At 49.0% G+C, this 24,272-nt stretch overlaps 3 protein-coding genes across 6 annotated transcripts in view; 1 reads left to right on the top strand and 2 right to left on the bottom strand.

Annotated features, from left to right (window-relative positions):
• The window catches only part of MED20 (mediator complex subunit 20), a 97,103-nt gene that overhangs the window by 14,220 nt on the left and 58,611 nt on the right, over nucleotides 1-24,272 (bottom strand). The gene's annotated exons all lie outside the window — the stretch shown is intronic.
• BYSL (bystin like) lies at nucleotides 126-9,488 on the top strand. The gene is made up of 7 exons (XM_017673444.3): nucleotides 126-679; nucleotides 3,776-3,938; nucleotides 6,157-6,295; nucleotides 6,653-6,786; nucleotides 7,296-7,456; nucleotides 7,633-7,735; nucleotides 8,231-9,488. The coding sequence occupies exons 1-7, from the start codon at nucleotides 412-414 to the stop codon at nucleotides 8,574-8,576; spliced, it is 1,314 nt and encodes a 437-aa protein (XP_017528933.2). The 5' UTR covers nucleotides 126-411; the 3' UTR covers nucleotides 8,577-9,488.
• Nucleotides 10,292-24,272, bottom strand: part of CCND3 (cyclin D3) — a 73,792-nt gene continuing 59,811 nt past the window's right edge. For 2 of the 4 annotated variants that reach the window (XM_037005075.2, XM_073224435.1), the window contains exons 2-5: nucleotides 15,745-15,960; nucleotides 12,660-12,819; nucleotides 11,974-12,110; nucleotides 10,292-11,480 (exon numbers count right to left, since the gene is read on the bottom strand). In XM_037005075.2, the coding sequence (XP_036860970.1) occupies nucleotides 11,313-11,480; nucleotides 11,974-12,110; nucleotides 12,660-12,819; nucleotides 15,745-15,915 (636 nt within the window). In that variant the 5' untranslated portion in view covers nucleotides 15,916-15,960 and the 3' untranslated portion in view covers nucleotides 10,292-11,312. Of the gene's footprint in view, nucleotides 11,481-11,973; nucleotides 12,111-12,659; nucleotides 12,820-15,744; nucleotides 15,961-16,852; nucleotides 17,206-24,272 lie in introns of those variants that run through there. The other 2 variants (XM_037005074.2, XM_037005073.2) reach the window with 2 other exon arrangements.

The following is a 24,272-nucleotide window of genomic DNA, read 5'->3' as shown; positions in this document are numbered from 1 at the left end:
CACGCTCACACGGGGCAGGGGCGTGTCTAGGCGCCCCTTCGGTGGCGCCTCCAATGACGCCACCGACCTACCCTAGTTGGCCGGCTTGCAGCTCGGGAAATCCCTGTTTGGCCGGGCACCCTGGGCCTACAGCCATGACTAGGAAAGCGTGGTTTGGACTTCCACCACTTAAAAAAGCCAACGTTCAATACAATGAGTTTACTCAGGGGTTCCAGTTACAGGCCCCGTGAGCCCTTTCTGGGGATGGGGCGGTGCTGACAGCGTTCCTGGCCTCCGAACCCTAGGAGGCGCTGTGATCTCCGTGTGACCTTTTGGGGCTGGACGTTCATTGCGCAAGCGCGCTCAGGGATTTTTTATTTTTTCCATCTCCGTCCGCACGTGGGAACTTTCCCGGCAACGTTTTCGAAAAAAATGCCCAAATTCAAGGCGGCCCGCGGAGCCGGGAGTCAGGGAAAACATGCGCCCCTGGCCGAGCAGATCCTGGCTGGGGACGCGGTGCGGGCAGGGGCCCGGGAAAAGCAGCGGGGTCGCGGAACTGGAGAAGAGGAGGAAGAGTACGTGGGGCCCCGGCTGACCCGACGGATTTTACAGCAAGCGCGACAGCAGCAGGAGGAACTCGAGGCCGAACACGGGACTGGGAACAGGCCCGCGGCGCCGCGGGGGCGAACCACGCGGCTAGGTGAGCGGCGGGCGTGGGTGCGAGGGCGAGGGAGGTTAGTTGGGGAGTGGAGGCTGAAAGGTGCTCGGCAGGTGAATAGCTCGGGATTTTTAAAAAGGGGTCCATATTACACCCTTGTAAAGGGAATGGAGTGGGAGACCCAGCTCTGGGTTGGATTTAGGATGGTCAGAGCCCTCCATGCCCATTCCTAGTTGTAGGCACTCGTTTCTAGACACCCCCGAAGTTAGGCCAACACGAAGCGATTGCTCCCGTCACTGAGTCCTCCTAGCATTTATTCATTTCTTCTAAAAATACTTATGAGATGTCTACATGCTTATTGTGCTAGGAATTCAGGTGATTTGGTTAAAGAGATAAATAAAATAGGCAAGAGCCTGACTTCAGGATCTTACACTCTAGCCCAGAAGAGAGACAACTAAATAGACAATTAGAATAATACATTCCATGATGAAGTATAGTTCTTGTGATAACACTAGCTTTAGTCTTGGGGGTCAGCCTGCCCAGATTGCACATTTGTGCTGAGACCTGACAAATAAGTGGGGAATACTCTGAGCAGAACGAACAATATTGTTTAGAGGCCAAAAAGGGAGATTAAGTAAAAGATGGTCAAGATTTTCATATTAGAGTGGGAATGGAGTATTGACCTACGAGTTGCTTCATCCATTTCTCAGATCTCATCTTTCATTTGTCCTGAGAGCAAAGTTTGACACAATTGAACACTGGCTTCCTGGCTTCAGTATCATTACTGGGCTTCTAAGACATCACGTTCCTGTTTCACTGCTTCCTCACTTCTCAGTATCCTTTGCCGGCTCCTCTTTTGTCCCCAGCTTCTTATCAATAAAGTGCCCCCAGGGAGCTCTTCACCTCTCTGGTGCTGTCGTCAGTTTCATGGTTTAAATACCGTCTATTTGGTGACTGCTCCCAGGTCATATTTTAGCTCTGATTTCTTCTATGAAACCCAGATTCTTACATTTCAGCTATCTATTTGGCATTTCCAATTTGAAGTCTAATAGACATCTCAAATTTACCATATCCAAAACAGAAATTCTACTTGACCAAACCTTCTCCTCCCAATATCTTCTTCATCTGTTAATAGCATGATTTCCTTCCATTTGCTCAAGACAGAAACCTTGGACTCCTCTCTTTCTCACTCCACATCTGATTCGTTAGGAGATCCTCTGGACTCTCCCTTCAAAATATATCCAGATTCAGGCCACTTCTCACCACCTTATTCAAAGCACCAAGATCTTTCACCTGGATCATTGCAGTAGCTTACCAATAAGTGTCCCACACCTCCTGCAGTCCATTCTCAGCTCAGCAGCTAAAGGAGTAATGCCGATATGATGGCCCCACTGCCAGTGTGACCTCTCCTCCACTTCACCCTTTGCCCTCTTCACCCTCATAGGCTTCATTATTCCTTAAATGTGGCAGTTTCAGGCCTTTGCCCTGGTTGTTCCTCTGCCCTTGTACACTTGTAGGCTTACTCCTTCGATTCTTCACCTTCTCAGAGAGGCCTACCCTGACCGCTCCATTAAAAACTGCCACACTCCCACCTGTCCCCCAACTTCCAGCTTCTCTCCTCTGCCCTTTCTCTTTTTACTTGGCATTTCTCTTTTAACCTAATGTATATTTGCTTATTGTCTGACTCCCTCGTTACAATGTAAGTTCTTTTAAGGGCAGGTTTTGTTTCTGGTGTTTGCTAATACATTTTCAGTACTCACATATAGTAGGCACTCAGTGTTTGCTGAATGAATGGATTAATGAATGATAGTGAGGTGGATAGGAGACAATTCTACAAGACTTGGAGGCTGTGCCTGGGATTTAAAGCTGTGCTAAAGACAATGGGAAACTATTGAAGAATATGGAGACAATACTGGTCAGGGGGTTGCTAATTAATCCAGACACTAGATGACTGAGGATCTGGGCTTGGACAGGGCTGTGAAGGATTTGAGAGTGATTCTGTTCAGTAGAGTCGAATAGGACTGGGTAATTGGTTGAGTGTTAGGGGTGATGGCAGGTAATGAGGCAGGCATGCCTCCCAGGTTCTGGCTTAGCATTGGGCGGATGGGTGCCATTACTTAGTTGTTCAACACAGTAGGATAGACCTAGGAGGAAAGAGAGTGAGTTGGGTTGATGACAGGTGAAGTTTGAAGTGCCTGTGGGTCATCTAAACGCCACTGTTAGAGGAGGCAGCTGGAGTCAGGGTCTGGGGTGAAGGGAGATCCACCTTCAAGTACAGATTTGGGAGTTAGCATGTGGAGACCAAATGTCTGGGCCCCCTCCCTCCCCTTACTTAGCTTTTATCACACACTGCCTCTTTTTTTAACGGCCTGTTCATATGTAGCATTTTATCTCTCCACTTGGATTATTAGATCCCTTTCAGATGCCTAGCCAGCTGTAGCCTTCCAATAGCCAGTTATTCAAAGTTTGGTCCATTGAAATCTGAACTCCATTCCCTGGCTTCAAGGCCCTTCATAGTCTGGCTTCACTACCCATCTAGCTGTGTTTCTTTCTCCTGCCTAACAGACACTCTTAGAACCAGGCCCTGTTGCCAGTATTGTTACCCATTTCTGGAACAGGCTCCTCCAACCCCCAGACAGCCTAACCATCCTCTGTACTCCATTTTCTAAGTGCTTGGTAATTACCATCTCCACCCCTCATTGGGCATGTAATCAATTCTTACCCTGTATGTAGAATAGAGGTGAAGACTGCATATTCTAGGCCCAGACTACCTGCTTTAGGCAAATTACTTTGCTGTGCTTCAGCATCCCCATCTGAAATTGGGGATAATAATATACCTGTTTCTTGGAGTTATGAGGATATTGTGTTTAGAACAGTTCCTGCTACATAACTATAGTGTATTAACCTTGTATTTATTGGCATCATTATCTCATTGGTTCATATGTGCACATTCTGTTTCTCAAGATTGTGAGCCTTGAGGACATGAAGGTAGTATGTACACCATCTGTTTGCACGCATCTGTACCTACTACAAGCACATGTGAGGCCTGTATCATACGTGATGGCTAAAGTCACATTGAGTTCTAAATCCCTCACCCATTGCTTTCCTTGCTTATCCATTTCATCTCTCCTCTTCTAGGTCCCAGAGTGCCACAGGATGGATCAGATGATGAGGATGAGGAGTGGCCCACCCTGGAGAAGGCTGCCACGATGACAGGGGTGGGCCACCATGCAGAGGTGATTGTAGACCCTGAGGACGAGCATGCCATTGAGATGTTCATGAACAAGAACCCTCCCGCCAGGTAACCCTCCCGCCAGGTAGGGGTGGCAGGGCCTGGGATTTGGGAGAGCAGGTCTGGGTAGCAACCGTCCCCAGGGAAGCATATTCCCTGGCAGAATTTTGATGCCCTGCCTTTGGGAAGAGCGTGAGCATGGCTAGTTGTGAGACACCACCTTGACAAAATTGGCCTGTCCTCAAAGGGCCAATCTGAGTGAGAGTGACCCAGACTCAAAATAACCTCTCCCTGCTTTGTCCCCCTGTTCCGGAACTGCCTGGATTGCCTGGGGAGACATCTACAGGGCCTTTGTATATCTCTGGGGAGATCATCCGATTGCATTTGGTCTTGGTATGTTCTGTTTTCATAGTGGTCAGCTCATTTCCTTGGCCAGATCTCTTTCATACCCTAAGCCTCATTTTATCCAGGGTGTTTCAGCCTCAGTGCTGTCAGCATTTGGGGCTGGATAATTCTCTTTTGTGGAGGCTGTCCTGGGCATTGCAGGACATTTAGCAGCATTTCCGACCTCTACCCACTAGATACAGCAGTGACCTTCCCCCAGGTTGTTAAAACCAAAAATGTCTCCACAGAATGTCAGGTGTCCCCAGTTTGCCCCCAGTTAGAACCAGTAACTTTTTTCTCATCTGTAATAAGTGCTAGCTCCAAAACACTCAAGCATTTACATTGCTCTAGGCAAGCTCCTGAGCCCATGGAATTTGGCCCAGGGGACAGGAGGCTAGGATAAGGGCCTGCAACTGGTTCATTCTGACCTGGTGATATTAACCTGATACTGTGCTCGGTTCTTTAGTTTGTTTTGGGTCAGTGCATCTCTCATTGCTGATGGCACTGTGACAATACAGGCCAAGGGTAGGTCCTGTAGTAGCTTATGTGAGACCACAAAGTGAAGCAGTGAGCACCTATCCTGCACTGAGGCCCAGCAGCTGACACAGGTGTCACGGGTGTGCTGGTACTTGCGTGCTTGTCCCACCAGAGCACCTCTCGGGTTCTCACTCAGCGCCTTATAACTGCTTTTGAACAGAGGAGTATGACAGGCTCAGCAGAGGGCTTTGCAGCTTGAGGGAGAAGCTACGGGGACTCCTGACAGAGACAGGAGTCCTGTCTTGAGAAATGACAGCTGGCCTCTTCAGAAAACAGGCCTGACCCTAGATGAATTGAGCAGTCAGGGGCACATTGTTGTGTGGTACCGTACCTGAACTTCAAAACCTGAAAGACCAGGGTTTGACTCTTTCCCCCTAATTGAGAGCTGTGAGGCCTGGGGTGAGTTACCAGCCTCTCTTACTCTCAGTTCCCGAATCTGAAGACGGCAGATACCACCACCTCACAGAGGCACTGCATGGATGGATGTGATGACGTTGGGGATGTCCCACACTCGGTGCCTCGCACTGAGAAGGCCCTCAGAAAACAGGCCATTTTAAATATCCTTTAGCAGCTTCCGAAGGCACCTTTAATATGCCAAAGCCCAATGTAGTGATAATTCTGAATCATCACAGTGAGCTTGTTTGATATACTCTGTTTAAGGAGGCTGAGAAAAATATCATGAGTCTTAGAAATATTTCCATAAGTTTTGATAAATTAAAGTGGGGGAAAGTTTGTGCCATCATCTCTGCCCAATGATCCCAGCTACTTGAAATCTGTATCAGGATGGGATCTGTATCAAGATGTGTTTGGCACTGGGGAGGTCAGACTGGAATTTTTTAATTGGAAAGCCCTCAGTGTAGCATATGATGGTCATATTTGTGATAGGCAACACTTCCTCAGCACTTGCTATGTACTAATAGTTCTAAGTAACATCTATACATTGACGTGTTTAATCCATGCATTAACTTTGTGAGGTAGGTACAATCACTATCCTTGTTTTACAGGTGAGGAAATTGACGCATAGTAGGGCATAGTAGCATGCCCAAGGTCACACAGGGAATGGAAAAGCCAGGGGTGGAAGCTAGGCAGACTGAGTTCAGAGTGCTCGTATTAACCCACACGTGACGGCCAGCTTTGTCCTCAGCTGAACTGAATGGTTTTCAGGGCCTTTGCAGTCTGCAGCGACTCTGTGGTGGGTGGGTGGCCCCTGAAGGGGACTGAGCCCACACAGCCTGGCAAGATCACAGGTTTATTGGTGCTCACAAGGGACCGTGGGGAGGCTGAAGCTTCCTGGGCTGTAACCACAGCCCCCCCTCCCCTCCGACCCTCACCCCTCCTCTTCCCTGTGCACCTCCCCTACTCCTAGGCGCACCCTGGCTGACATCATCATGGAGAAGCTGACTGAGAAGCAGACGGAAGTTGAGACAGTCATGTCAGAGGTGTCAGGCTTCCCTGTGTCCCAGCTGGACCCCAGGGTCCTGGAGGTCTACAGAGGGGTCCGGGAGGTAAGGGCTGAGAGGGGAGCCATGTTTACCTATTACAGACATGACCAAGCAGTACCCTCTCAGGGGCTATAGGCTCCCCCCAAGGCTTTGAGTGCCCACCTCTCACACAAATAAGGCATAGTGGTGCACAGTCACTTAACCATTTAAGAGGTAGTGTGTGGGTTCAGAGTCCTTCTCTGCCGCTTTGGGTAGGTTACTTAACTCTCTGGTTTCAGTTTCCCCATCTGGAAAATGAGGATGATAATAGCCCCTCCTTGCAGGGTTGTTGTGAGGATTGAGTTAACACATGACAAGCACCTGGCTCAGCAAGCAGTATGCACAGTGATGGCCATGAAGATTTTACTCCCTCGTCCCCAGGTGTTATCCAAGTACCGCAGTGGGAAGTTGCCCAAAGCATTTAAGGTCATCCCCGCACTCTCCAACTGGGAGCAAATCCTCTATGTCACAGAGCCAGAGGCCTGGACTGCAGCTGCCATGTACCAAGCCACAAGGTAGAGCTGATGGCGGGAGGGCTGGGCCTGGAAGCACGAGCCTCGCCTGCCTTTGCCACGACACTCCAGCATTGCCCCAGAGCTCTCCTGTGCTTCTGCCTGTTGTCATACTCCCAGCTTTGCCTTTTTCATGTTTGGGGGCCAAGACCCTGTTGAGAATGTCCTGTGATGAGATTCTAGGGGAGAGGCTTGTAACTACTGGGATATACAACCCTGGTGTGTTCGCCTCAGCAGCGTGGGGCTCCCCAGGGAGGCGAGGTTCCTCATGACAGCAGGTAGAGAGGACTGTGATGGCGAGAGGAAGGGGAGTAGCTGAGAGCTCTGGCTCTCCTGAAGACGGTGTTCACCCTGTTGGGAGTATCTTATAGCCCCTTCGCTTCCCTCTCTAATCTGACTTGGGTGCTCACTTCTAGACACCCCTCATTTCTCCTGCATGTCCCATCCAAAGTGATATTTGCAGGGCCAACCCAAACTCAAGTGACCTGTGATTTCTTACCCCCCAAAACCAGGATTTTTGCCTCTAACCTGAAGGAACGTATGGCCCAGCGCTTCTACAACCTTGTCCTGCTCCCACGGGTGCGAGATGACATTGCTGAATACAAACGCCTCAATTTCCACCTCTACATGGCCCTCAAGAAGGCCCTATTCAAGCCTGGAGCCTGGTTTAAAGGTGGGAACCCAGGAGGCACTTAAAAAGGAAGAGTTGGGAGCTCCTACGGGTGAAAGCTGTGAGCCTGATTTGGGATGGCTGGCGGGGTGGTGGCGGGGGTGGGGAGGAGGTGCTTCCTGCTATAGCTCCTTTCTCACCCTGGGCTCAAAGTGACGGCTCCTCTTGACTCTTCCCAGGCATCCTGATTCCACTGTGCGAGTCAGGTACCTGTACCCTCCGGGAAGCCATCATCGTGGGGAGCATCATCACCAAATGCTCCATCCCTGTGTTGCATTCCAGGTAGTGTTGGTTGGGTGGAGGACATCTGGTCAGTGGTTATCCAGATGGTGGAATCCCAGGACTTGGAGATAGGTGGGAGAAGGGGGGGAAGGAGCTAAGAATAGCCCTGAGTTTGTGGCTTGTTTAAGCCAGTGGGTATTTCATTACTCCCACCAGTAATGTACATTCCACAACAACAGGATCCCAGTGCCTGGCACATGATAGGTGCTTAGTAGTTGAATGACTGAATAGGAACATGGGAAGAGTATGTTAGGGATGGAGATCTCGAGACGTTTGGACATACTCCAGTCAGGTACTGAGACAAGCAGCCTGGGCCAGACGTAAGGATTTGGGATGAATCAGCTGAAAGCTGTAACTGGGCTCGAGAGTACAAAATTAGGTAGGTAGGTGGGAAGGCCTGAGATGGCCCCCTTAGGAAGGCCACAGCAAGGCACAGACAAGAAGGAAAGGGAGAAGTATTATCTTCTTCAACATTCCCCCATCCCCCTCCACTAGTGCAGCCATGTTGAAAATTGCTGAGATGGAATACAGCGGTGCCAGCAGCATCTTCCTGCGACTGCTCCTGGATAAGAAGTATGCACTGCCCTATAGGGTGCTGGACGCCTTGGTCTTCCACTTCCTGGGGTTCCGCATGGAGAAGCGAGAACTGCCTGTGCTCTGGCACCAGTGCCTCCTGACTCTGGTCCAGCGCTACAAGGCAGACCTAGCCATGGATCAGAAAGAGGCCCTCCTAGAGCTGCTCCGACTGCAGCCGCACCCACAGCTGTCCCCCGAGATCAGGCGTGAGCTTCAGAGTGCAGTCCCCCGAGATGTGGAAGATGTTCCTGTCACCATGGAGTGAGGACACAGCCTCTTGTCCTGGTCTGAGGTGCATGGAAGGACACTGGGGTCCCTGTTGGTGACGAGAGATGACACTGAGCTTTTACAGCTGAAGACCCAGTCAGGACAATGAGAGGTCACAGGCATCTGTGGTACCCTGGTCCCTGACCAGGAAGACTGAGAGTCTGGCTTGCTCCCTCTTCCATTCTAGGTCTTTGTTCCCACTCAGTCCCGAGACTGACTTCAGATCCCACAGGCCAGCCTTCCTGTTCCCCAGCTGGGGCTTGAAATAGGTATTCCTCTTGGTCTGTTGTGTCAAGTCACTGGGATTTGGATTGAAACAAAGGCAGGTATTTACTGAAATTCTGTGTTTTGATGTGACCAGTGGAGAGCTTTCTGCTTTTTCTTTTCAGCTGGAGGTGGGGGTTACTCTTCCCCTTTCCTGTCTAGGAGTGATTCTTATACCCAGTATCCACAGGAGTCCCCCTTATTCTACAAGTTATTTTCTCCAGGTTGTACCCACCCTGTTTGCCCCTCTGCCTTCCTTTGACATGGGTGACTTTGGGAGACTGCCAGCAACCAGGTCATTCAAAAGATGGTCTTGTCTCAGATGGAATTGCTAAAGGAGAGAGCCCTTAGAGGGAAGTGTAGATACAGAGGCAGGAAGGGTCAGAGTAAGGTCAGGCCCAGGCATGATTAGATCTGGTTGTCACTACCAGACAGGTTCACTTCCTAACCTTGACTAATGAAATCTTCAGACCAGGGGTTGGCAAACTAGGGTCATATGCCCATTTTCTTATGGCTCATGAATTAATAGTTTTTATAACTTTAAATGGTTTGGAAAAAATTAGTATTTTGTGATAGATGAGAATTATACGAAATTCAAATTTGTCTGTAAATAAAATTTTATGGGGACAACCATGCCCCCTCCTTACTTTCTATAGCTGCTTTCTGTTGCAGCAGCAGGGTTGCATGCAGTCCTGCTGGAACCCTTGCTGTTTGCTTTTAGAAGTGTGAGTTTGTTCTGACCTAGTGACTACATTTGGGAATTTGATCATAAAGCAAATTTTATGTTTATATGTAGTTTTGTTGTTGAGAAGCACTAGAAGAAAGCAGAAAACTACTCAGCTAATACATACATATTCTTCAGATAATACATATTCTTCAACCGTGTATACCTCAAATATGCATATACCTCAGACATGCTTACGCCTTAACCAGGCTTATGCCTCAGACGTACCTCACCTCACCTTGTGGGTGGGGAGCACCCCATCTCATATCTCAGCTCACCCTCCACATCCTTCTGACTTCTTTTTCCACAAGCAAACCTCAGGTTTTTTTCAAGACAATTGCCATATTTGTTATAGTGTTGATGTGTTTAACGATTATGTAAAAGCTCTACTATCCACTTTCCTCTTCTTTTTTTAAATGTTAAGTTTTTGAATATTGAGCCTCCAAACCCCTTTTTTCCCATAAGCCTGTGGTTTTTATTGTGCAATTTTGCATGGTGCAGTCATTTTTGGAACATGTACGTCCCATTATAAAGCAGAACTGACTATATCTGGAGCTGAGACCAAATGGTCCACAAAACCTAAAATGTTTTCTCTCTGGCCCTTTATAGAAATAGTTGGATGACCCCTGCTTGACACCACTAATTCCCACCCTCCTTACCTCACGCATTCAGATTTGTATGGGCTTTTACCCATACCACAATCCCATCCAAGAAACCAAAGCCAATTTTATTCCAGAATCTTTATTAAAGTAGCATGATGGTCCTGGGCCACCAGCCTGGACCTTGTGGCCTTAGGAAAGGCCTGTGTTAACAGGGCTTGTTGCCTCCCTCTCCAGACAGGCGGCTTGGGCACCTCCAGGTCATCCCTGCTTCATCCCCCACTGGATGATGGGGCAGATGGCCAAAGGGAGAGGAGGGCATGGCCCCACCCCAGGCTGTAGCAGCTCCTTGGCCACAAAGATCCTCTAACCAGTAGCAGAGGGAAGGGATGCAGCAACCTCCAGGGTTACCACCTCTTGTGGGGTAGATGGGCCCCACCACACCCTCTTACAGTTGTATTCAAAGCAATTAATAAATTAAAACAACCTCTTCCTTCAGCACTAACCCCCCTCAATCACACAGGAGAAGCTGAGCGGAAAGCAAAGCAAGGAATTGGTTGGTTCTCGCCCCTCTGACAGAGGCCTGGGCCCCTCCCTCTAGGAGTAACTGTGAGCACAGATTATGCAGGGGCTTCCAAAGTGTGCTGAGAGGTGCTGTCCAGACTATTTCCCCTCACACGTGTCAGAACATCTGAACTGTCCTCAGAAAGACCCCAATCCAAATGCAGTAATTCTAGAAGGTGCAACACCTTCTTACAAGGCACTGGGGCATTTTGGCAGTTGAGAACATGAGAGCCCCAGATATGGCGGGGAGCCTCAAAAAGGAATGCTGGCACATATATTTTACCTACTTGAATTTCAGTTCTGACCAGCCTGGCCTACACCCAGTTAGAACTGGGAGGAGCCGAGCTGGTCAGATGCAGGAAGAAAGAGAAGCCTGACTAGCCACTCAAACCTGGCTGGCCAGGCCCCTTAGTGCACACTGAAGGGACAGGTAGGACCTGACCCCTCTGGCCTTTCGAGGGGTGGATAGGAAGGAGCCCCCTCTGGCTTCAGATGTGGCGCGGTTCATTTCTGCAGGCAGGGAAAGGGGTGGCAGTGTCCCCTCCTCTGCTGTCAGTGGCCACGCGAGGGGGCCTCTCCGGGGCTACAGGTGGATGGCTGTGACATCTGTGGGAGTGCTGGTCTGGCTGGGCCCCTGGCTGCTGGAGCCCCTGGGGGCTTTGGGCCCTGGGCTGGGGGAGGTCTGGGCGGCTTCCCTGAGGCTCTCCCTGAGCGCAGCTTCAATCTGCTCCTGACAGGCCCGCAGGCAGTCCTGGGAACATGGGGGAACAGTGAGAGGGGCTTGCTGGGTGGAATAGGAGGACGTCCCCTTTAGGACCAAAGGTCCACTTCCCTCCCCCCACAGCATCTGGAAGCAGGTGCAGGGGAAGGACTCCTCCCAGCACACGGGGAAGTCTGGGGAGGTTAGGCCACAGCCCAGCCCCGGGAATCCGCCTTCAATTCTAAGAAACTGGCAAGAGGATGTGGCAAGAGGGTGTGAGAGCAGCCCTGCATCTGACACCAAGCCCCACTCCCACTCCTGCACATCTGACAAGACAAAGGTGCTCAGGGGCAGTGCCCTTCAGCCCACCTGAGACACTTGATCTCCACACCAAGGCAGGAAAACACCACAGAGGCCCCAAGGGTGGGGCACCTGACACCAGGAGTTGACTAGGTTAGGGACGGGCACCTCCCCCTGCTGGAGGCACAGGGAACAGTGCTGCCTCCTGGATTAGCAGGCTGCCGCCCAGCTGCCCAGCACTCACCACCTCAGTGCCTGTGATCCCTGCCAGCAGCTCCGTGAGCTCGTCCCCAGATGTGGAGCATGCACCCAGGCCTTGCACTGCAGCCCCGATGCTGCCTGTAGCAATCATGGATGGCGGGTACATGGCAAAGGTGTAATCTTGGAAAGAGGGAGAGGGAACCATGAGGCAAGGAGGGCAGCCAGCAGGGACTTCCTATTCCTCAGAAAGTGTCAGACAGCATGAACAGAGCAGGAGGCATACTGGGAAACCCCAGCAGTGAGTGGGTAAGACAGTGGCAAAGGAGAAAGGCAGGCAAGGGCCTCTTTCCTAGAGGATCAAGGTAACAGCAAACCCATAGGTCAGGTCCAGGGTGGCCCATAAGCGATCCTGGTCAGGGGGCAGAGAAGAAGCCTCTCTCTCTCCTTGATGTGGAAACAAACCTAGGGTGAACCTGGGTTCTGCTCCCAACTTAACCACTGTGAAACCTTGGGCAGCCTCAGTATCCCCACCTCCATACTGAGGGTCTCTTAAGATCCCATCCAGCAATGATTCTGTTCTGCTACTTTTCTGTATTGAGAATGGGGCTCAGAGGGGATATAATTTTCATAAATTTTGTGCTGAGTATAAATCAGAATCTCTAGTTGCTTCTCACCCTTCCAAATCTTCTGACTTTCCTTATGTAGCAAAAATATGTGTAAAGCTCTTACCTGTAGCACACAGGGCCAAAAAGGTCTGGGCATGCTTTTTGACCAGGGCCTGTCGGTCATGGGGCAAAGAGAGCCGGTGCAGAATCAGGGCCAGGAAATCATGGGCAATCACAGCAGCCAGATCCCACTTGAGCTTCCCGAGGACCAGAACCTCCCAGTCCTGGAGATGGGGGAAGAGGGTGGGGTCAGTGGCTGGAGGTAAGGGGAAGGAGTAAAACAGAAGTCTCCTGGGGAAGGTACCCCATCAAACTTGAAGGTCAAGACCCCAGTACTGCTTCTAGGTTTAGGGACTGGCTCTGTGGAAGAAGGGGCTCAGGCAGGGAAGAGCTGGGAGCATTTGCTAGGAGCATCCATTAATCGATGATTTACTAGATGCCAGAGCTAAATGCTTTACACAACTGTCTCTCCGATCCTGTTTGGTCATCTTTCAGGGGCTAACAATCCAGGCCTTCTCCTGACTCTGGAGGGCTCTCAGCACTTTTCCAGCCAGGGTTGAAAGAAAAGACTGCAGCAGCAGGTACCACCAGCATCACCATGAACTTGGGGCTCCTCTGGATAAAGCAGAGAGACTCCATAATCCCAAGGGTTTGTGAAAAGGGACATCACCACTAGCCTCTCCAATTCTGCATCTCAGCCAAGTTCACACCTCTTGAAGAAACCGGAATGAACATGAGGCCACACCTCCTGTGACACAGCCACTGAACCAACCCAGGTTCCTCAAAGAGGAGGTTGCCCAACCCAACCCACATCCCCTTGATGGGACTTCAGGGGTGGGTCCTGAGATATGGTGCCCTACTGCATCCCCTTTAGCCAGAACCCATAGTGCCTAGGGCCATTTGAGTCTCAGGAAGAGACAGTGGAAGCCAAGCCTGACGGGATGGGTACAAATGATCCTTGAGGGACCAAACCTCTACCTGCCCAAGGCTATGTCCCGGATGGAGGCTGGGAGCCCCACCCCAATCCATGTGTCTGGGGTTCCTATCATTGGCCCCATTTCTGAGTTGCACACATGAGGATTTCTTCATTGTTTTATCTCAGGAAGGAACTCATGGGTTTGACCCTTTACTGAGGCAGAAATGGCAACCCCACCCAGCCTCTTCCAGGCCCCTAGTCACAGCTGTCCCTTTCCTGGCCCCTGCCTAGGTGGCATCCTCCCAAATCAGCCCCAAGCCTCTCACACGGCCCCACAGACAACAGCCTGGCCTGGAGCCAGAAAAAGTTGGGCAGAGAAGATAACATTCTACTCCCTGCACTTCTCCCAGTGGTCAAACTCGTAGCTCAGAAGTAATCAGAAAGCACCTAGCTCCAAGGGAACACCTGAAAGGCAACATGGAGTGGGGGACTCCCTGTGGGGAAGCATGGGGTCCTTTGTGAGGGAAGGCAGCCACCTTGCCATGGATCCGGGCAATGCCTGAGCTCGGCAGAGAATACAGCTCTGGGAGCAGTTATCGGCAGTGGCTAGTAGCTCCCATCACATGAGACCCTCACCTTTTAGGCCATCTGAGCTCACTAGAAGAGCCAGATCCTCCTCATCCCCTCAGTGCCAAGCTGAGGCAGTGCCCTTCTGTCCTTCTCTGGGCCTCAATCTCTGCTGCACACGGTTTGGACTGACTGGAGTTCTCTGAGGTTCCTTCCAACTCTGACCTTCTAGGAAGTCATCTGTGCACTCCACCCCCGGTTCAGTCAGCAGTGGGGGAAGAGCACTTTTGGCCTTTTCTGAAAAACTCCCCTCACACAACGGCACACAAACCATCCCAAGCTCTTCACAAAACGGAAGTCCCCTTATACTTTCCAGTCCAAACCTCCCCAAAAACATCTTGCTCACTGGCCATGGAAACCAGCTCCACCTTCAGACTTGCCAAAAACTACCAGATTCATCACAAAGAGCTGTGGGGCCTCCCGGATTCCCAGCTCTGGCCTCCTACTCCCATCTCTGAGAGCTACTTGGCAGGAAGAGGAATCCTGTTCCTCGACAAGCAGCAGTCGGGGGCCCCAGTACCCTGGCTTCCTGGCCAGCCAATCACAGCAGCCTGCACGCTGCCCTCCTCCCCGGGAGATGGGGCCCAGAGACTCCTCTCAGGGTCAGGAGAAGACTTGGCTGCTTGTACAGCAAGGTGGAGGAAGGTGCCAGCTCACCCACTTCTCCCTCCAGCCCCCAGGAGATGATCTGCATACCCTGAAGTTTAACCTCTTCCAGATCCAAGCAGCCCCCAATGTCCTCTACAGGCTCAGTGGGGAAGGAGAAGGGTGACTCTTCTGCCCTGCCTTGGGAAGAGCCAGGCCCAAGTTCCCAGCAAGAGGCCCAGGGAGCCACTTCCCAAACCACAGCAGCTCCCACAGGGTTATGAAAGACCTTGGTCAGAGTGGGTGGGCCAGGGGAGGGGGCATCATTATCACATCGGAAGCAGCTGCAGTTTGGCTAGTCCGTCCCTCAGCTCTGGCTTTTGGCTAAGGGGGGAAAGGGAGAGATGATTCCACCAGGCCCAAAGCAGCTGCTCAAGTTCCTCAGAATGAGGACAGGGACTGGAGAATTAGGAAGAAGCTGTCTCTTCTGGGATATAAGGTGAAGGAAAGAAGGTGAGATGAAACTCCTTGGCCCTTCCTTAGAGCAATCAGGGCCCGACTTTAATCTGCTCTGGGAGGCTTTTCAATCAAAGTCCACACTGGGATAAAGACACAACCAAGGCAGCCCCCCTCCCCCACACGAAGCACATTCCACTGCCCCACTCCAGTGGGGGTGTGCAGGCATGTCCCGCTGCCAATAAATAACTCATGGTGGCTGTGTAAACCCAGAGGCAAAGTACTAGTGAGGGTAGACATGCAGTTTGACTTGTTGCTATCTAGGGGAAAGACCAGGAAGGAGTGGCACCCCCTGGAGGTCGGGAGAAGGGGATTTAGTTAAGGCCGGCAGCTCAGGCCTAGGTTTGGGGCCACCCTGACCATCACAACACACTGCCCCATCTTTTGTCCAGAATAGCCTCTGCTACCCTCCGAGGGGTAGAAAGCCTCTAAAGTCTTTGATTTCCTTTTCCTGGTAAGTGGGAGGTAGTAGTACATTTTGGGGTGGGGAGAATTATGCACGCACCCGCAGTTGGCGGGGAGAGACAGAGTGGTCCGTGTAGATGCACAGTTTTTCGATGGTCAGGGGCGTAGTCTCCCGCAGCTTGGAGGCCAGCAGCATGCAGACCGCACCCAGGAGCTGCAACTGCGCCTTGCGGGTGGGGACGCAGGACAGGTAGCGATCCAGGTAGTTCATGGCCAGGGGAAAGACTTCCTCCTCACAGCGCTGCTCCTCACACACCTGGGGGAGGGCGCACAAGTCAAGGCTGGGGCAGGGGCACGGGAAACGTAGCAGCCTAAAGGAGGGAGGGGTCGCTGAAAGGAAGTGGAATGCGGAGCAAAAATGGGACAGGGGTAAGGGCACTTACAATGGCAAGGACTAATACCGAGGAGGATGCGCCTTCCCCAAGGTGACGCCCCCCCATTTCCTCTGCGTTGTCTCCTTCACCCTCCCCAGGACGGGAAGGGGGGAGGTGAGGGGGAAGGGCAGAGGGGTATGCCAGAGATTTCCTTCCTTGGGGATTCCGAACTGAGACTGCCCTCCCCCCACGGGGGGACGGAAGAGTCACCCACGGTAGGCAGAGAACAGGGACCCTACCCCCATTACCACCACCCACTGCACACACCCAAAGGGAAGGGAGGAGACTCCAGCCGCTGCCTCCCGCACTTTTCATTTTCCTGACTGCCGGAACAGCGCGCGCGCCACCCCCACCGTTTTCCCCGCCAGAACCCCGCGACAGACACAGGAACCGGCTGCGGGGCGGGGGCGGCCGAGCCCAGGGTTTTCCAGGCGCGCTCTCCGGAGAGGATCGGGCGGGGGAGGGAAGCAGGAGACGCGGAGAGAAGCCAGAGGAGAAGGGTGGCGCTTGTCCCGCTTTCCCAGTCCGAAGAGAGGGTTAGTTAGGGTGCCAAACGACTGGCAGTCAGAGTCAGGGTTGGGGAAGGGAAAGAGACGCCACGGAGGCAGGCGGCTGGCTAGGGTGTCCGAGCGAAAGGCCAGGCCTCGGGGGTCTGGGGCCCCTAAGCATCCTGCTGATTGTTGTTGGGACCAGATGTCCCGAAAGGGCGGCCCCGTAATGTCCGGAGCCGGGGACACAGGGGCAACGGGGGAAGGGACACCCGTCCGGCGATACCTCCAGCATCCAGTACGCCAGCATCTTCCGCATGTGCGGCTTGATCTCCCTTTGCACACACTGGAAGTAGGAGGCGCGCGGTACGTAGCGCTCCTCCAGACGGAGCAAGCTCTGCAGGACACGCTGGTCCCCCAGCAGTCGCGGGTCCGGGCCGGCCCGGGGCGCGTGCCGGGTGCCCTCGCAGCACAGCAGCTCCATACTCGGGCAGCGCACGGGCAGGGCGGGAGTGAGGGTTCACGAGCCAGAGCGCAGGCGGCGGGCCGGAGAGCGCTGGGCGCGGGTCTGGTGCTGGCGCTGGCACTGCGCGGCGGAGCCCCAGCCCGCCCGCGCCGGCGCGCGCGCCGCTTCCCTGACAGGCGCCCCGCCCCTCGCGACGATGTAGCAACCGGGAATGCTCGAACGTCGCTACGCTGGGAGGGGCGGGGCCTCAGGGCCCGGACGGAAAGGGCTGGCGGGCGCTCCCCGGCCCGGGCGGCCGTATTGGTCGGCGCCGCGCGGGCCAGCCGGCTTCCGGGCTCTCCGGGCCCTTCTGGTCGCCCTGGGAGAGAAGTTTCTCCAGGCGGGCCTCTTCCCCACCAGCGAGCCCTCTCATTTTGCTTCTCTAACTCTAGCGGCCCGGGAATGAGCTTTTCTCCAAAGATAATACATTCATTCGTCAAACCCTGTTTCACCCGCTGCTTGCTCTGGCGACTGTAAATCTTAATAGCTAGTTCTAGTGAACACTGTTCTGAGCACTTACCGTGTAATAACTTACTAAATCCTCATGGAAATCCCACGAGTTTAGGTGTACTCATTTTTGGAGATGAGGCAACTGAAGCCCAGTAACTACAACAATCACATGGTGTAGCCTGTGGCAGAGCTAGGATTGGGAGGCAGAAGGCTGGCTCCAGACTCTGCTCTACACCATAGCTACTTCAACTCTGATCCCCTGCCCAGCAACCTCGGCCTCGCCTGAGTTGGGTAGAAATGCAGACTCACCCGCCCACCCTTGACCGGCTGAATCAAAATCTGCATTTCAACAAGGTCAGAGGTGATCCAATACGCGTTAAAGAGCAGGGCTGATCCAAATCAGTATATTAACAGAAATGCAACAGGGGAGAAAGGCCATGGATTCAAGGCCTTACCTGGTCATTAAGTTGGCTGTGTGGCCTTGCACAAGCCCTTGAATCAGCCTTAGTTTCTGTTTGAGGAAAACGTGGATGGAGAAAAGATCCTCTCTGAAGTTTGTTGCCCAGACTATAAAATCTTCCAGTTTTCATTTCTTCTACCTCCTAAGCCTTGGGTTACCTTGTAGTTTCCCCAACGCTTGGATTTCACATGACCAAGAGACTGCTCACAGAGGAGTAACATTCCAAATGGGAGGAGGCCTTGGGGAATCATCTCTGCCTCTCCTGGGGTCCTCCTGAGGAGCCACTAAGGAAGTGAGTTATATATATATATAATATATATATATATATACATACATATCACACTGTTGTGTAAGAGGCAAGTTCAATGCTAAGCATTTTCTCAATGAATTGTTCTTTTTTAACATAGATTTTATTGTTTGCATTATCAGGGAAATATTCATTTGCACTGTAGAAAACTTTACAGGTAAGACACAAAAAAAGGAAATAATAATTACTTGCAATTTCACCATCCAGATATAACCCTTTAAAATGTCAGTGTTTATTCTTCTAAAATTGTTCTGTGAATAAACATATTTTTGTCAAAATAAAACCATTGCAAACTTTCGTAAGCTGTTTTTTTCTCTAAGAAATGTACTGTAAATGCTTTTCCATGTCATTAGATATTCAACATTATTTTTAATGGCTACATAGTATGTCCTTGTACTACATAATATGTCCTAGGACTACACAGTATGTTCTATGTAGTATTATAGTATGTCATAAAGTACATAATTTATTTTACCAAACCTGTACTGTTGGAAAATTAAGTTGTTTATAGTTCTGCCCTATTAGAAACAATACTGTAAAATATTTTTGTGCTAATATGTGCACACTCATTATTTCTAGAAGTGAATTAATTTCTAGAAGTAGAATTTCTCAATCTCAGGTTATCAAACATTCTAATGCTTTTGATACAGTACTTATTACCAAATTTCCCTGCTGAAAGGTGAAACCAATCTAATGAACAAACATGAGATACCTGTTGATTAAAAAAAACTCTATCAACTGGGGAGATTAAAAATGGTTTATTAGTAATAAATATATTTTTTAAATCCAAGAGCTGTTGTATAGATGTGAATGTGTGCGATGTGCCTTGTCTGATCTCATAAGTCCTTTATTCCTATCTTCAAAAACAGAAACATGAAGTTTCTTTATCTAATTAATCATTGCATTGTACTCTTTCATTACAGAGAACAATAAATTTAAAATGATAAAGATTAGGTATGAAATTATGGGGAGGCAAAGACGTTGAAGTGCAAAAGGCTTTTAGAGCATAGGAGTACTAAAAAATGTAGTTTCTGAAGTAAGTACATAACCAGAAAGCAGTTCTGTCCTGTAAGAAGGTGTTTCTTTGCCTTCAGAATTACCGAGTGGGAATATTCAGGTAAGATTATATATCTTTGATGAGTAAATCATTATTTTCAAAATGTTTTCCAGTTTTATTGAGACATAATTGACATATACATTAATTATATTAGTTTAAGGTATACAACATAATGATTTGATATGTATATGTTGCAAAATGATCACCATCCATCACCTCACATAGTTAAAGGTTTGTTTCTTGTGATGAGAACTTGTAAGATCTACTCTCTTGGCAGCTTTCAAATACACAATAGCATATTGTTAACTACAGTCACCATGCTGTATATCACATCCCCAGAACTTATTTTATCTTATAACTAAATGTCTGTATCTTTTGACTACCTTCAGCATTTCTCCCACTCCCCCACCACCACCTCTGACAGCCACCAATCTGTTCTCTGTTTCTGTAAGTTATTTTCTTAGATTCCACATATAAGTGAAATCATACAGTATTTGCTTTTCTCTGTCTGACTTCTTTCACTTAGCATAATGCCCTCAAAGTCTATATATTGCAACAAATGGTAACAAATGGCAGGATTTCCTTCTTTCTTTTCTTCTTTTAATGGCTGAAAAACATTTCATTGCATATATATATATGACTGTATACATATATATGTGTGTGTGTATATATATATGCCATATTTTTATGGAGAAAGAAAACTGGAAATGCGAAAAGTGGCTTATTACTAAATAAATGAAAAATAACCTTTTTCACTTTTTCTTCATCATATGTTTAACAATTTTTTTTAGTGCATTGTTTGCCTTTCATTTTTGGTTCATGGTAGATTTCTCTTCTGTTAACAAATAAAAGGTTTTCATTTTTATGTAGCCTTACCTACTGATATTTTCTTTAATGATTTTTGTCTTTGAATAATGCCTTCCCATCCTAAAGTTATACAAGTACCAGATGAAAATGTAGGAAATATTTATAGATGATTTTTTTATCAGCCAGGGAGCTTGTTGGAAATGCAGACAGACTGCTTGGCCCTGCCTCAGGGTTTTCATTTTTCCACTCTGTGGTAAGGCCCAAAAAATCTGCATTTTCAGGTTCGTACTATAAAAGTTGGTTTTGTTTTTTTAATGTGTAGATTGTTACTTTTTTTTCAGTGTATCATATTATTCAGTGTATCATATTAAGTGGGGCTCTGGTCTTATTTTTGCCAAATTAGCACACAGGATGTCCCATGGCACTGAATTAACAGTATGTTCTCTATTTTACTCACTTCTCTGTTGTAAGTACCCCTGGGCCTGGTTCTTTTGTCTTAGATGATGCCTTATTTGGGTCCTTCATGGTCAAAGACTTTCACTGGGAACTGGCTGTCAGAATTCCTGCTGCTTCTGCCTAAGCAAAATCACCTGGTCTTTAACCCAATATCAGACACAAAGGTGCTTAAAAAAAGATACGAGAAGCTCATTTAGTCTGAAATAACATAGTTCTCCACTTCTACAGAAAACAGGCCTTCACTTACAGCAAGAGGCATGTAAATTAGACAGCAGGGAAAACTCCAGTTAGACAGTGACATGGGAAGGAGGAAGGAGTAGCAGAATCTTCTCTGCAGACCTCTAAAAACATGACAGGACCTCTCACGGCCCTCCCCATCTCCTCAAATCCCCTCTCCCATCACTGGTCAGCCTATTAGCCTCTCTGCTCAGTTTATTTACTCTTCCTTCCAGTTCCAGCACAGGTCCAACCTCCTGCAGGAAGCCTTCCTGGAATAATCTAGCTGAAGGAAGCAACCCTCTGGCCTCCAAAGTCCTGAAGTTCCTACTGCACATGCCTGGCTGGTTCTGGACCTACTCTCTCTCTCTAGCCAGGGTGTGAGTTCCTAGAATCCACATGTATTAAGATCAAATTATGTGCCACACACTGGGCAGGGTATTTATAATCTACCATCTCACCCTCTAAGAATTATTTTCTGATGAGAAAACTGAGGTATGGTGGAATTAAATAACCTACTAAAGGTTTATTTAGCATCTCCCAAACTGTCCTTTTTAATGCTATAGCGCCTCGCTTTAAGGACATAGAGATCATGTCCTATATGCCCATGTCTCCTCTGCAGGACCTGGCTGATGCTGTGCAGTGACCACCAGCAATATTAGCCCTTTGTGGAGGGCTCACTATATTTCAAGCACTGTACATACCTGATATTGTATTAAATAATCTCATTTTCACATCAACCTATGAGCAATATACTATTGGGTCTAAAGGTGACCCCCCCCACAAACTTATTGATAAATAAACCAACAAGCAGAGTGGCTAAATAATTTGCCCAAGGTCACATAGGTCACATAGCTAGTAACTGGTTAAAGGCAAGATTCAACCCAGGCAGTCTGGCTGTTGAGTCCATGCTCTTAACTACTTCATTCTACTGCCTCTTGGGCTGTTCCATGAGCCTGTATTGACTTATTAGCATTGACTGATTGAGGAAGGGCGCAGAGTCTGCCCAGTTCTGGAAGCTGGGGGTGAACCTGCTAAGGGAGCTCCTGGTGAGCAGGGCGTTTCCAGGGTTACATCTGCCTCACCCCCAGCTGGGACTGCCATGCCTAGAGCCAAGTCACCCTGGACCTTCAGGGCCAAGGAGCTGGTCAGCTACAAGCCAGCTGTCCCCCGAGGAGGCAGGTGAGCCCAACACAGGGCCAGGGCAGAAAAGTTCCTTGAAGATAGGCTGATTTGCCTGGGAACCTCACCAATCACCTCCAGCTCAAAGGTATAGGGGCTCCCCTTGTTTTGTTTTGTTTTGGTATCATTAATATACGATCACATGAGCAACATTGTGGTTACTAGATTCCCCCCATTATCAAGTCCCCACCACATACCCCATTACAGTCACTGTCCATCAGTGTAGTAAGATGCTGTAGAGTCACTACTTGTCTTCTCTGTGCTGTACTGTTTTCCCCATGCCCCCTTGTTTTTTATTTAAAAAAAAGAAAAAAGACAAAGCAATGACCAGGGCCAGAACTGGGGAGGAGTTTCTGCCCAGGTGCATTCAATTAGAAAAAGTTACTCAATGAAATGGCACATTAGAGGAGGGGTGGGAATGGAATGTCACAGCCTAGCTGAAAAGCCCCGAGGAGGAAGGAGGCCATGCTTTCTTCTTCCTCCCACTCCTCCTTCTCTTCATCACTGAAATCAGTGTTCCATCTGAGAACTGAGGGGGGGAAACAAGGTGAAGGGTGAGCCCATCACCCCGCGGTCTGCATTCTATGGCTCAGTCACCTTTAGACCCATTGAGATGACAGGCAAGGCAGCTGTGGGTCTGGGGAAAGGCCCTGGAGTCAGGCTGCTTGAACTTAAAGCTGGGCTCCATGCCTTACAACCTCAGGGGAGTTACTGGAACCTCTCAGTCTGTTTCCTCTTGTGCCCAATGAGGATAATAATAATAGTTTTATCCCACAGAGGGGTACTGAAGACTAAATGGGCAGAAAACCTGCCGTGTGTGCCTGGTGCATAGCGAGCATTCAAAGATAGTTTCTACTGCTGCTGTCATTATTATTCCCTCTTTCAAGAAGGCCCTTTCTGCTATGGATGTGCACCCAGCACCCCTCAGAGAAAAGCAAAAGTTTGAGGGGCAGAAACCGTCCTATAGCAAACTTAGATGATCCAGCTCAGGATGTTAAGCGGGTGGTCAGCAGGGTGGTGGTAAACACCCTAGGGCCCGGGGCCCATCACCCTGCCACTCTGCACTCCCCCACTTGGGCAAGTGAACTGCCTCTCTGTGCCTCAGTTTCCTTTTCTGAAAAAAAGGATGATTGGAGTATCTCCCAAGTGGCTGTGAGGATGAAATGGGCTCATTTGGGTAAAACACACAGAACAATCCCTGTTCCATGGTGAGCCATTAAAAAAAAATTGTGATTGTGGTACTTAAAAGCACAAACCTTTTTATGTATTTGGACCATTTATGAAGATAAATGTAATGCAATGGATGTGGAGGCCTAGAAAATAAAAAATGCCAGGCATTACTTCAATGGTGGTGAAGATTTGGCAAATTCTTGCTTCAGAAAGGGTGTTCCAGCATACTAAAAGTGGCTTGATGTACCATTATTGGATTTCCTGATTTTCTGAGAATTGGGGAGAACTATATGAATACTGTTTCTCCCGACTTTTTACTTTGAAATATTTCAAACCTGTAGGAAACCTGCAAGAATCAGAAGGCGAATACTAACATACCCTTCACCTAAATTGATGTCTGTTTTGTTGAACCATTTGAGACCTAATTACAGATATCATGACTCCTCATCCCCAGACATTTTAGTCCAGGTCTCCTAAGAATGCAACAGTCTCCCACACAACCACAAAACCATGATCACAAATTAGAAAACTTACACTAACACAACACCATAAACACAGTTCCCCGGGCATTCCAGTAATATCCTGTTATAGCTCTTTTCCTTCTCAACCCAAGATCCGATCAAGGATCAGGTTTGCATTGTTACCCTAACTCTTTAATCTCCCTTTACTCCAGAACAGTTCCTAACCCTTAAAAAAAAAGTCTTTGATAACATTGATATATTTGAAAGCCAATTGTTTTACATAGTGTGCTCCAAAGTCTGACTGTTTTCTCCTGATTAAAGATTAAATAAATGATGCATCCAAATTTATATTTTCTAGCAGAAAAAAATCAAGCATTAAACCAAACTGAACGTAATTTTGATTCTTCTTTAAGGATTCAGGAGACACTTCAGGGCTTACAGTATTCCAGGTCACTATTTTCCATGTGTTGTACAATATTTCAAATTAGTAGTCTCACAAGTTTTTAAGACTTAAGAGTTAACTGAGCATAACTCTTCCAGTGTATATAATACCTAATTTATAAGCTAGGTCCATACTTGCTCCTCTAATACATTAGGTACATTCTAGAACATATTAAGAACTTTTAAAGAGTGAG

Source organism: Manis javanica, chromosome 16 (genome assembly GCF_040802235.1).
Source record: "Manis javanica isolate MJ-LG chromosome 16, MJ_LKY, whole genome shotgun sequence".
NCBI classification, from domain to species: domain Eukaryota; kingdom Metazoa; phylum Chordata; class Mammalia; order Pholidota; family Manidae; genus Manis; species Manis javanica.
This window is presented reverse-complemented; position numbering and strand designations above follow the sequence as displayed.

Coding starts and splice junctions, on each gene's coding strand:
- BYSL (XM_017673444.3), top strand. CDS start 412: ATGCCCAAATTCAAGGCGGCCCGCGGAGCCGGGAGTCAGGGAAAACAT. Junction 680..3,775: donor GGGGCGAACCACGCGGCTAG/GTGAGCGGCGGG, acceptor CTCCTCTTCTAG/GTCCCAGAGTGCCACAGGAT. Junction 7,736..8,230: donor ATCCCTGTGTTGCATTCCAG/GTAGTGTTGGTT, acceptor CCCCTCCACTAG/TGCAGCCATGTTGAAAATTG.